Below are 13,038 nucleotides of genomic sequence, written 5' to 3'. Positions count from 1 at the left end.
CCGCTCACTCCTTCCTTCGTTATTGCTGGATCAGGAGTCACTGACTTGGTTATTTTCCTCTTTATTTTCTGTGTCTGGCCTGCTCCGTGCATTTATTTCTAAACCTCAGCTGCCCTGTACAAAATACTAGGAAACAGGGAATACTGGGGATAGAAGGCAGGTGTGTTTTCAGCTGTTGGATTTTACTGTTCTCTCATCATTTTCTTTTTTTACTCAGATTTTAAATCAGTATGTAATAATCTCCTAATGTATGGTAATATGCCTTGATAGCTTAAACCCCTTCTAATAAAATTATATGAGAGGATAATCTTTCTTTTTAAATATCTGATTTCAAAAGGTTTTCCAAACTCTGAGGTGTGATTTTTATTTTGTCTTAGAGTTAATTTTTCCTCTTCAACAATTTTCTAATTTCTTGAGAAAAGGGAGATGGGAAAAGCTTTCAGTACACAGAAATGTGTGCTGACGGCTGCTTTGCGTGTGGGCTGAAGTGGGGACCTAAGCATTCTTTTTCAAACCGATTCATAAATAAAGCAGTAAAAGAAGCAGTAAGAACTTCAATGAGTTTTCAATCAAAGGTGTTATTTCTGAAAGGTGACCAGGTCCTTGGCAAGGGAGAAAAAGTACATGCAAATTTGAAAATAAAGAAGGAAGAGCCTACCTTTTGAACCTGATAGATCTATAGAGGAGGGCAAAAGAAATTGGAAAAGAAATACATAATCCAGTTACAGAAGTATAAACATCAGAAAGAAAGGTTCTATAAGTACCTAGAAATATGAATAAAAGCCATATTGGAAAAAAGGTGAAAACTGGTAAAATAGGAATGAAAAAAACCTCTTGAAGTCTCATTGAAATAATCAGTAATTTCATAACAGATTTTACATTCTATTTTAGACATATTGGTGAAACACAGGCATGTCCACACCAGTCTACAAGAATCCTGCTACTATTCTAATGCAGAAGTTTGTATAACCTGTTACCATTAATGGGAAAAAGAACTTCATCTTCAATTTAAAATTTCTTTTCACCGTGATCAACGTTTAACAAAAAAGTACAGAAATTTAATTGGAAAGTCAACTGGTCAAATTCACAAAGAGTGAAGAAAGAGGCTTTCACGTTCTGATTCATGCAGAATACGTGGAAAATTCAACAGATACAAACAGAATACCAGGAAAATTCCAGCCAAATGGAGTGATCGCTGGAATATAACTGAAAAAAATTTGAAAAGCTTATTATCATACCTTGACATATAAGTTTGCTCTAGAGCTTTCTCCTAATTTTGTAGTAATCTCTAGGTAAGACTGAGGTGTCTGTCTACTCCACCCATCCGTTCTTTCATTCATTCATTCAACACAACTCTGACTGAGTCAGGCATTGTCCAAGGCACTGCCACAGCTACAAGACTTGAGACTCGGTGCTTCTAGCCCTACGTGGGTGAGCACAGATCAATATATTGAACACTATGCCTATTAAACATTGTTCTTCCAACAGAAATGTCTACCGGGTCAGTAGCGACAACAGATGCACTCTGATCATCATGAGATCACCTGGGCATCACACCACCATTTTTTTTCCCATTCGTGTAGGTTCTCGAACAAAGTAAAAGGTTCACTCAGATTTCCCAAAGAATATCTATATATTCTCCCTAATAAATCCATTGAAAAGGAGCTCCTAATCCTTTGAAACGGCCCCCAAGCACAGCTAATGTAGTCGGTTCTCACCATCCGCACGGGTGAAAAGAACCATTCTGGAGGGTGCAGTGGGCGGCTAGGAGGGCTGGGGTGCCCGGGCCATCTGGACAGATCTGCAGCCGGCTCGAGGCCCCCGTGTCCTCAGGGTCTGCTGGGGCTTGATGACAGGTCTGCACTCCTCCAGCACTGGTGACTCTTCTCACTTCTCCTCTGTGTGCACTCTCATGCTGGCCTTGGAGGGTGGGTCTCAGGCACTAGTGTGGCTTCAACCACGACCCACCTCCGACCCCCCCCCCCCCAGTGGTGTTGCCAGCTTCCTGCTCTCCTGAGCCCCCAGCGACGGTCACTGCTCTCCAGGCATTCCCAGCCTCGGTCCGCCGGCAGCTGAGCTGACCTCCGTGTTAAGGAAAGCCTTGGTCCTGCTCAGAAGTGCCTGCGCAGAGGTAGGTGGCCCGCCAGCCGCTGGAAACAGGGACTGTGTTTCTCAAGTTTTACACCAAAATGTCAACCCTACTAGTTAAACACGGGTCTTCCAAAGCATATTCATTTCCACTTAATCAACAACTTAAAATATGCCAGTGCCTGGGCTATCAAGATTGTATAACCTCAGATTGTGGTGCTATTTCTAATAACAGGCCCGGAGATGTGATATGCAGAGGGGAGACCGAGGGATGTTGTCTGTACACCATCCTCAGTCCTAAAAGCGTGTCGCCAAACCTGCAAGCTTGTCTGTCTCCTCTCTCTAGACGCGCACACGAACGCCCACGCACGCCCACGGGCCCACTCCCCCGGCCCGGGACACGGGTCACGTCAAGAATCAGCTAGACAAACAGCTGCTGCTCCTGTGTCCTCGGTAACACTCAGCGGACACAAAGGTCCGTCTGCGTTTTATAGGACGAGCCCCGAATCAGCACCAAGGAAAAAACTTGTTTTTCAAGGTGCACGTTTGCTTGCAAAACGCTGAGGCCTACGTGGGTCTCCGCCCGCCCTGGTGGCGAGTGGCGGCGTGCTCTCTGCCAGGGTTGAAGCCAAGGGTAACACGCTGACGCCGCCCTCTGCGTTCACTGTTGGTTATACTCTTGATTTGGAGGCAGAGGATGTACTGGGAAGCCGACAAGCTTCTGGGAAAACTGTCTAATTAAGGTCCGTCTTCCTCGCCTGTCAATAAAACCCGGACAGACCCCTCTCCAGACTGTGACAGCACCCAGTCCCGGCATCGCCACACGCCAGGGGCTCCGGGAGGTCCCTGCCAGGCCCCCCGCCCCACCCCAGATCTCTCTGACTACGGATAAAAGATGCGCGTATTTTATTTTAAACCTTTCAAATCCCTTTTTTGAGGAAGCAGACACATGCTTTAAATGGCAATGTGCTCCTGTCCCAAGCACGCTGAATTTATGATAGCAAAACTGTCCTTTGTATGAGTCAGTGCTCCTGGGCTCACACATCGATACAGACCACCGGGCAGAGCCAGGGCCCTCTCTCCATCCTCCAGGCCTCCACCATCTCACTCTCATCGCCCACGAGGCCTTCTTGCCCGTCCTGGCTTTCCCCACCTGCAGCTTCTTCGCCCAGCGTCTGCCCTCGCCCACCGTGCTGCCCCGAGTTACTTTCTCTGCTTCCTGCCTGACCGATACAGGCCCCCCACCCGGGGTCTCATTCGGCACCCAGATAATTCACAGAGTGGGGCTGGGCCATCCGGCACACGGCCTGATCCTGTGCAAGGTCCCTGGAAACGTGTTCCCACGTCTGAAAGCATCTCTGCGGTGGCTGAATGCTAAGGGCACCCAATTAGCAAACTGTTTTTGTGCGAGACCTTCCATGGAACTTGAATCACGACAAAACATTTTCATCCCTGTGAACCACCCAAGTGTCTTTACCGCAAGAATAAAGAATTTCAATGCAAACTATTATATAGAGAATGGATAAACAACAAGGAACTACATTCAATATCCTGTGACAAACCGTAAGGGAAAAGAATATGAAAAAACGTTTGTACATGTGTAACCGAATCACTTTGCTGTACAGCAAAAACTAACACAACACTGTAAATCAACTCTACTTCAATGAAATAAATTTTAAAAAAAGAATTTCAAGATTCTAATGCCACCTACTAACCAACGACACTGTGTGTCCGACCGACCGAGTGAGGAAAACTGTGGCATTTTTAATCGGATTTCCCAGGTTTTAATCAAATTTTCTCTGCAAAGCCCGAGGTCCTTAGCAGGCACCAGACACCCCAGGGCGGGCCACGCTGCACAGGAGCTGGGCTTGAATCTCAGCTCCTGCGGGGCCAGGTTACATCAGTCCTCCGGGCTCCCCTGTCCTGAGAGCACAGTGGGGCTCCCAGGGCCTGGCGAGGCTGCTGTGAGGGGCAGGGCTGTGCCTGGCGTGGCAGGCGTCAGGGGACCCTCCACACGGTCCCCCCTGTCCCCCCACCGACATCCAACGCCCATTTAATGATAATGGTCCTGACTTAGTTTCCCATCTTTGGGTACCAACTGCAGTTTTGCGACTTGAACTATTGCAACGGAAGTGCAGGAGTTCAGCAGCAGATCATTCTGCAGAATTATAATGGAATGGGAGGGGACTTTCTTTGACTCCAAGGGGGAAAAGGGTGCTTTGCTTTGAAAGGAAGCCCTTCAAATAAATGGTTTCTTACTTAGCCGAATTCCTCTTAACTTTCACTTTCTAAATCAAGAACTTCTGCCAAAGAACTCTGTAATAGGCTGCTTATGTTATCAACTATATATTTAATTCAATTCTGCCCATAATTAAGGCTAGAATATATTATAATTTGGAAGACAGATATGTATGTATATACTATGTAATTCATTTTGGCCTTGATTTTGTAGAAATTTTACCTTTGTGAGAGTAACCTTCTCTCACTTGTGAGACAAATGATAAAACGATTATCATTGGTCACACCACCAAAGGCAGGCCCCCTGACAGGTTCAAGGTCATCTTTCCCGAGTCCAGTGGTCCAGCTCCAACAGCAGAGCGGAGGGGACAGCCACAGGCCACCAGAAACGCTACCAGGTGGCCACTCAGTCAAATGTGGCAAAACCTGGAGGCGCAACAATGTAGTTTGAAAAATTCTTCTTACAGCTCTTTTAAGGCTTTGATATAAAACAGACTGGGGGCTGGAGGGAAAGCAGGGCAAGCAGATGAACGAATGAGCCTCTGCTGGCGCTGGAGAAAGCAGACTCACCCCGCAAACTGTGATGAAGCCACTGCATTAACCCCCGAGCTTCCGTGCCAGCTGGTTTCCAAAGCAGAGGGGAGGGGCTGGCAGTGTCCCGCACACGGGGGCTTTGCAAGTAGCTACTGAATGGACAGGAATATTCTAAACAGACATCGATGCCAGGCAGTTTGAAAAATCAATTTGCTATTTGAAATCTCTAACTTAGGGACTTCCCCGGCGGTCCAGTGGTTAGGACTCGGCGCGTTCACTGCTGGAGCCCGCGTTGGATCCCTCGTCGGGGAGCTGACATCTCACAAGCCACGCGGCTCGGCTCAATCAATCAACCAACCAATCAATCAAATCTCTAACTTAAAAACCAGTCCAAGCTAAGAGAGCTGTTCCATTAGGTGGCCTCCAACGAGTACTCTTTATGTCCGAGTCTGGTGCCCGGCTGTTGGCTGCCGTCAGGGTGACTCCTAAAGCCCAGGTGACACTGTCTCAGACAGGTTAAGTGACAAAGGTCTACAAAACAACAACACCTGTCCCTTTTCTCCATCTTCCAGCCCAAACACTTCTCCCCACAGAAGTGTTTCTTCTTCACATCCCCAAGTGACGCCTAAAACACGGTCGAGGCGTGGCTGCCCCTCTGCTTGGGCCACTTCCCAACATCACCGCTGGCGTGTGGCGTGGCCTTTCTCTCAGGGACATGTCCCCTCTGTCCCCATCACTCCCTCCCGTCATCAGGACCCGGGCATGGCTTTCCTAACGAGAACCCCCAGGGCTCGAGTTTCTAGTAACCCTCAAGAGATTCTTGGAGCCACGTGGCAGAGGTTTCCTCCTCAAGTTCAAGCCTGGCCACGCCACTCCCCCCCCGAGTACACACGTCCACGCAGAGGGGCAAACCCCCCAGCCAGGCGGGCAACGACAGTGAGCACCTCGCCTCTGCAGGGAACGGGACCTCGGGAACCTGGCAGAAACTGCACTGGTTTTATGAGAAACTGGAAATCCAGAGTTTTATCTGAAACCTCACAAGCTTTAAGGACACCGGTTCAACTTTGAAAATTTGGCTGCATGAACCAAACCAGACTCTGAGGATGAACATGATCCCTGGGGAAAGCAGCTGGCCGCCTCTCCAACACAATACATTCAAATCTTCCGAACAAGCGGAGCCGCCGGTGGGCCTGGCACGGCTGCTCCGCGGACCCTGCGAGGCTGAGGCCCCCGGGACGAGGCGGAGACCATGGAGAGGGACCCGCTCACTCGCTGCGTGGGCTTCGAGGTCACAGGAAAGCCCACCCCCTTGAACTGCAAGTGAAAGAGCCCCCACGCTGCCCACGTGGCTTCTGGCTCGGGCTCAAGGTGGTGAAAGAAAGTAGCCAACAGCATTAACAGGTGTGTAAACACATTACTGTCCACCTTGCCAGGAGGGCAGTTTCTTTCCTGGTTATTTCATCCAGTGTTTATTCTGTTCTCTGTATCACACACAGGCTTCAGGCCTCATGAAACCTATGAAAAAGTGCAAAAACCACAGGGGAAGTATTTCTAAATGAGACTGGTTAGCCTGAACAAATAATAACCCGTTCTTCTTTCACATCTTAATTCAGAGGACGGGCATTCTAGCTCAACAGTTAGAACCTCAAGTCCAGAGCCAGCACCTTTTGGCTCCTTCCGGCCGGAAGGCCGGGCCAGGGAGATCCACGTGGGCAAGTGCTCTGTGCGGAGGCTGGTCCCAGGATCCGACAGCTTGAGTGTCCAGGATGGGCCGTCTGGCATCCGGGTGCTGTGCCACGCCCTGGCCTGACCTTGCACCAGAGTCACAGGCACAGGTGCCTTCACATCGAGAGCAGCATCAGAGGGGCAGGTGCCCCCCCGTGGGCCCTCTCTGACTGGAAGGAGCCCTCCCGTGAGAACCTCCGAGAACCGCCAGGGGGCCCGGCGTTAGTTACCTCTTTCTGCTGTCGCTCCAGCTCCTTCATCCTGATCTCTCGGGCCTCTGCTCGCGCCGCGCGCTTTGCCGCCAGCCTGGCCTCCGCCTGCAACAGAGCCGGAGATGGCATTAGGAGACAGACCAGCGGCTCCCGTCCAGGACACGGTCAACAATGGTGCTCTTGTTCAGAGGTTAATAAATAGTAACACAGACTTGTAAGCGTTAAAAGGGTCCAGGAATCACAGTCACCATAGTTACAGCAGTCACGATGGCTCCCTTTTATTGACCCCTTACTGAATGCCAATGGGTGCTATTCTGAGGGCTTCATGTATATTATGCCATGGACTCCTCGTAACAGCCCTATTGGGGAGATGGTGTTACCATACCCAGTTAATAGATAAGGGAACTAGGGCACAGAGAGGGTAGGGCGCCCACGGTCACACAGCCCGTAAGTGGCAGGGCTGGGCGGTCTGCCTTCCTCTGGAGCGATGACAGATTAGTGCACGGAGCAAAGCACTAGAGCTGAACCCCTCCCTTTACAGACCAAGAAGCAGAGGCCCGGAGAGGCCACCAGACCCGTCCAAGGTCACAGGGCTGAGACTCTGCCCTTGCTTTCCAAAACTCCTGCCCAGTCACCCCTCACTACTCCCCGCTGCCCCCCAGCTGCCCCTGCAGCACCTGAGCACCGGGAAGCCCATCTTTTCTCAAGCAAGACATCTTCCACCAGCGCAGAGTGGCTCCAGCTGTTACAAATGTTACATTAAAACAAAATCTGGCTCCATTTAACTACCTGTCAACTTGTAGCTGATCTGCCCTATTCTACTCAAGAGCATCTAAAACGCTTGACCAGGACCAACCAACTGTCGTCGGACCTGGCACTTGAACCCTGTTTCGCATTCTACAAATCTCGAGCTTATTCATTATCGCAGGTGATAAAATGGCCCAGTGAGGTGAACGGTGCAAGGGTACCAGGATCTAGGTTTTCTGGTGTCCAACAAATCCATCCTTTCCACCTAATTCTTTATGGGAATACACTTGTGATTCTTCCAAGACTCTGACAGCTTCCGCCGTTCCCCAGGTCATCTTAAGACGGGGCCATCGGAGATGGCCACGCGCTTCTGATGTGGTCACTGGGTCCAGCAAGCAGTGAGGTGGCCCAAAGGTCCTGTTCTCCAGTTTCTTCCCAAAGGCCAGGCACCCTGTACCGCAGGCTCCCACCGGGACCGTGGCTCCTCACGTCAAGGATGTCCCTCGCCCTCACCCCACAATTATATTGCACAGAACTACAAGTTCGTCTTCTTTCTAAATTCTAATCTAAGCTGAAAACTGACCACAGCTGATCTGTCAGAGATTAGCTAGCTAATGTCCTTATAAGGAATTTATTCTAGAACCCGCTTCGTTCATGTGGTTTCTTTATCAACCCAAGCCCAGGTCCTTCAAATCAAGGATGTCAAAAATCACAACTGCATCAGAAATTTGATACCTCATTGCCATTTTCAATTTTCTAAACCATGTTACATTGTGTGATGAGCCATGAGTGCTCAGGGTCTATAAAAAGATCCAGCCAAAATGGAGGGGAGGGGAGGGGAGGGGAGGGGTGGGGAGGGGAGGGGCGGGGAGGGGTGGGGAGGGGAGGGGAGGGGAGGGGAGGGGAGGGGAGGGGAGGGGAGGGGAAGGTTTGATAGACTGACATCTGGGTACACTGACTCCCTATAGCCCCATCAACGGGCCAGCAAGAGGTCTGCGTCCACGCTGAGGGCAGCTGCCGCTCCAGCCCTTCCTGGGCTCCCCGGCTGTCGGCTCAGGTTCTAAGCCGGTGTGGACCAGGCAGCCACAGCCCATCAGCTTGGGGAGGGGGCGGTGAGGAACAGCAAGGGGGGTTAGGAAAAGGGAAGGGAGGGCATGCAGGAAGAAGAGGGGGGTGGAGGAGTGAGAACATGAGAAAGAGGCTGGAAGAAGGAGGGGCTGCCAGAGGGGGACAGAGGAGAGAGGCGTGTGGCAGGCACAATTCTAGGGTGCTCTCCGAGACTGCCGTCACTGCTGTACATGCTCTACATCCTCCTCTCCCCTTGAGTGAGGCCAGAACGGTGAGTATGACAGATGTCACCCCTGTGACTGGGTTACATTATACTCTCTGCAAAGAGAAGCGCACTAGCAATGAAGGTCCCTCATCAACCGGCTTTGAGTTCATCAGAACCGAGCTCCAGGCCGGGCCTGACCTCACCAGGTGAGCCCTGGAAAAGTGGGCCTGGAGGTCAGACAGAGACTCCTGCCGGCCTCGCAAAAGCAAGCCGCCACGTGCGTGCGAGAGGGCCTGGGAGGGGTCGCACGACAAAGAATGAGGGCGGCCCAGCTGACAGCCGGCAGGAAAATGGGACCTCAGTCCCACAACAGCAGGGACGTGAATGCCACCAACGAGCACGTGAGCCGGGAACGGGACTCTGGGCTCCAGAACGGATGCAGCCCGGCCGCAGCCTGGGAGACCCTGAGCACAGGGCCCAGGAGGCTGTGCCCAGACTCCTGACCCACGGGAATGGCGAGATAATCGGCGTGTGCTGTTCCAAGCTGCCACATCTGTGGGTATCTGTCACACATCAGCAGACAACGGTCACGAGGCGGGGAGGTCTGGGATGGATGACTCCTGCTCACACAGCGTGGGTGCCTCTGTGACTAAGGAGCCCGAGTCCCGGCACGCCCACCTCCTCCCCAGTCTGTCCGTCCTGCCCCCTCCTCTGGGACCGGAGCAAAGATCCTGGAAGAGGCCACCTCTCTCGGCAGGTGGTCCCTGCCACCTGAGACGGCCTCCCCACCAGCTTGGCAGGCCTCCAAACTCATGTGCCATCAGACCCCAGCTACTCTGGTGGGCCTCTACCCACCAGCAAAGGGCTCCCGTCATGGCCCCCCGCCTCTCTGGTCCTCACGTCCACCCAACGTGTCTGTCCTGTCCATGAGAACAACCCCCGACCTGAGGGACGTGGGCTTGGGTTGACAAAGGGACTCCATGAAGGAACCAAGTTACAGGACAAGCTCCCTGTGAGGACACGAGCTAGCCAACCCTGAAGACAGATCGATGTGGTCAAGCTTCACCTTAGATCAGAATGTGGAAAGGGGATAAATAATTCAGCACAGTTTCAAATACTTGCAGTCTCCGCCACATGAAGCACCTACATCTCACAGGATCCTTACGTGACTCCTATGTGGAGAACAGGCTCTCATAACACAGGAAGTGCTAACAACCACGCGTGCTTCCGGGACTCTGGCTAAAAGCCAACGGATACACCAGCCAACGTCTGAAGGGGCACAAAACCTACGCACAGCCAACTTCATTAGCACAAAACCAGCATCAGCGGAAAAACCCTGACACAACCTGTGCTGCCTAAAAGAAAAACCACACGGAGCTCTGACAACACAATTCACTCTAAAACGCCGACACCGCCGAGAACGCACAACAGCCAGACACAGAGCATCACAGATGATGCTAGTTAAGACAGCATCAGAGGAAATGTTTGATAAGATCAGTCGTTCAATGAACAGAAGAAAGTACGAAATAGCGAAGGTCCACCCTGGTGACCTGCAGGCACGAGTGCATTCCCTCCCAGATCTCCAGGGAGGCCCGGCCCCGCCCTCCAGCTGCCGACGCGTCAGGCGAGCTGTTCCAGGGGTCGGGGTGCCCCCGGCCAGTGCTTCGGTGACGCAGGACAAATCCGTTGCGGACTGACACTTTTGTAAAACATAAACTCACTCACAGCCATGTCACACTGAGTCTCCAAATGCACACTTTCACTTTCTGTCCCTCGCCTGTAGGGGACTGCCGCTTCCGGCGCTGCCGAGACTGCAGGGGAAGGACTCCCAACGTGCGGTCTGGGGCCCCAGCCTCAGGGGGGTGCGCACAAAGCTCCCGGGGACCGTGTGCAAGTGACAAGTGCTACGGTGGGTGAGAAACCGTGCTGGGGCTGCTCTGGAGGAGAACGTAAGCCATCCGGGTGTCGTGAAGGCGTCCTGGAGGACGGGAGCCCGGAGCCAGCGCCGGGGAGCAAAGAGAAGGCCAGGCGAGGGCGCGGGCGGCGAGGGGCCAGCACAGGGCGGCGGAGTCCCGAGGGCCCGGCTGCCCGCGCCAGCCTCAGCCCTGGTACCTGGAACCTCTTCTTGAAGGATGACTGACGGGTCTGAAGAAGGCAGAGCGCAGTGGGGTCTGACTTTCGCTTTAGAAACGTGGCTCTGGCTGAACGTGGGGAGCAGGAACGGGTAGGGAGGGCGGCGTGGGACCCGGGAAGTGAGGAGAGGCTGCTTCTGAGCGGGGGGGGGACGGACACGAGAACATGAGCCACGAGCCAAGGACGAAGCTGGGCGGAGAGGCGAGAGGACCCTGGAGGGGACGTCATGAGCCCAGGGTCCCAAGGAGGCGCTCGCGGCCCCAGCCCCGCTCCGCGTCGGTTGCCGGGCACCCGGACCCGGACCCAGGCACACGGTCCGCTGACGCCTCCGGCCTCGGAGGTGGGGCATTTCTCCACCCTGACCCCCCCGCCGCCGCGCTCCTGGGCGAGGGGACAGGATGGAGCAGAGGAGACGGACCTACGGCATTTCGGGTACAAACGATAAACCCGCACAGGGCTGTAAAACAAGGTTTGGGAAACGAGACTTCCCAGGCTCCCCCTCGCCCCGCCCGCGACGGCTGTCAGCCACCGTCCTTCAGCGCCCACTGGAGGTCAAGGTCAGTGGGTCCTCCACTGGCTACTAAGCCCCAGCCTGCTCGCTGTGACCGCACGACACCGGCAGGGCCGCGCTCCCGCCCAGAGCTTGGTGGCTGGGCCGGCCGGGCTGCTCGACCCTCAGCCCGCTGTCCTCGAAAGGGGCTCTGGAACAGGTGTAGCTCCGGGTCCCCAACCCTCCTTTTTCGGCCCAAGACCATCTCTGCTGAGATACACACTGACGACCTCGCTCAGGTGGGCAAAGTGGCCGTAGGCTGGCGGCTGTGGGGCTGGTGGCAGGAAGCGGGGGGCCCTTGTGCCCCAGCGGCAGCCCCTGGGGCTTGTGGAAGATGCAGAGTCTCCAGCCCCACCCCAGGCCCGCTGAGTCAGGGCCTCGGGTGCGGCCAGCCTGGGCTTCAACCCGCCCTCCGGGAGCTGGCTGCCCCCTCCAGTGCAAGGACCTCTGCTTTCTGTTATCCCATCTCCGCTTCGGTATGTTTGACATTTTTCATAATAAATAGCAAACATTTTTTGAAGGAAGGAAGGGGGTGCGGGAAGGGAGCAGAGGCTGAAAGGGAGAGAAAGAGAGGGAAGGAGAGAAATGAAGAAGCCCCAAGGCCAAGTTCACTGCTGCGAGAAGGTGGCCTGGCGCCATCGCTAAAAACCCTTGCAGCGTTGCCCCCCAGCCCTCACCGTCGTCCCCCCTCCCTGCTCCCGCGCACCTCCAGGATTAGGGAGTTGGGGAGGGAGAAGCTGACCCAGCCGGGCCTCCTCTGACGAGATCCAGGCTCCCTGGCTTTCTCAGGACCGCCCAGTGTTGGTGCGGAACAAACGCCAGAGTCCCAGCCCCCTCACAGGGGACACCGTCCCCCAGGATCCTACCGTCCTGGCCTGGAACCTCATAAACAGAGCTTTACAGACACGGGGTTTTCAAGCAAGGCACCGTCTGATGGTGGAGATGGTTGGGAAGAGAAGATTCCTTTTGTCACCAAAGTTGCCTCTTAATAATTCTAAAAAGCTGAACCCTTGATTCCAAAGTTCCACTTTTACATTTTATTTTACCAGAGATAAAGAAGACAACGCTCTGACACTAAGGTGATATGTATGGTCCGAGAGATGCTAAAAACACACAAAGAAGCACAAGGCTGAGCCCCAGGCCCTCCTAAACGAATGGCTAAAAACAGCCAGGCGCACCCAGCCAGGGTCTGGGACGCCAGCCCTACAGCACTCTGCAGGTCCAGGGGCGGAAGCACAGAGGCCACCGGCCAAGGGCCCGGCCACAGGGGCGCACAGGCTGGCTGAGGAGGTACACTCTAACCAAAGTGATGCTTCTCTCTGAAATGCCCTCTCTTGGCGGCCCAGACCCGGGCTGGGCTGGAGAAAGGCTGGAGGGTTATGTGAAAACATTACCGGCAAAAACAGGAGTTACTTTGGTGAGGGGTCTCTGCAATAGGCCGAGGGCTTGATCAGCTCTAGTTCTAGATCGGACCACAGAGCAGAAGTGGATTCTACCAGAGCGGGACACAAAAGTCAGCGGATAAACATGCAAGCCTG

The 13,038-nt window shown here is 53.5% G+C and overlaps 1 protein-coding gene across 50 annotated transcripts in view; it reads right to left on the bottom strand.

The window, feature by feature from the left end:
- LRRFIP1 (LRR binding FLII interacting protein 1) overlaps nucleotides 1-13,038 on the bottom strand; it is a 147,165-nt gene that overhangs the window by 61,939 nt on the left and 72,188 nt on the right. For 33 of the 50 annotated variants that reach the window (XM_059051642.2, XM_059051638.2, XM_067027241.1 and 30 more), the window contains exons 2-3: nucleotides 6,816-6,902; nucleotides 659-676 (exon numbers count right to left, since the gene is read on the bottom strand). In XM_059051642.2, coding sequence (XP_058907625.1) covers nucleotides 659-676; nucleotides 6,816-6,902 — 105 coding nt within the window. The remainder of the gene's footprint in view (nucleotides 1-658; nucleotides 677-6,815; nucleotides 6,903-13,038) is intronic. The other 17 variants (XM_067027258.1, XM_059051650.2, XM_067027230.1 and 14 more) reach the window with 1 other exon arrangement.

The sequence above is a fragment of the Kogia breviceps genome, chromosome 2 (genome assembly GCF_026419965.1).
Source record: "Kogia breviceps isolate mKogBre1 chromosome 2, mKogBre1 haplotype 1, whole genome shotgun sequence".
Lineage (NCBI taxonomy): Eukaryota > Metazoa > Chordata > Mammalia > Artiodactyla > Physeteridae > Kogia > Kogia breviceps.
Note: the sequence above shows the minus strand (reverse complement) of the source record. Positions and strands in the feature narration are given on the sequence as shown.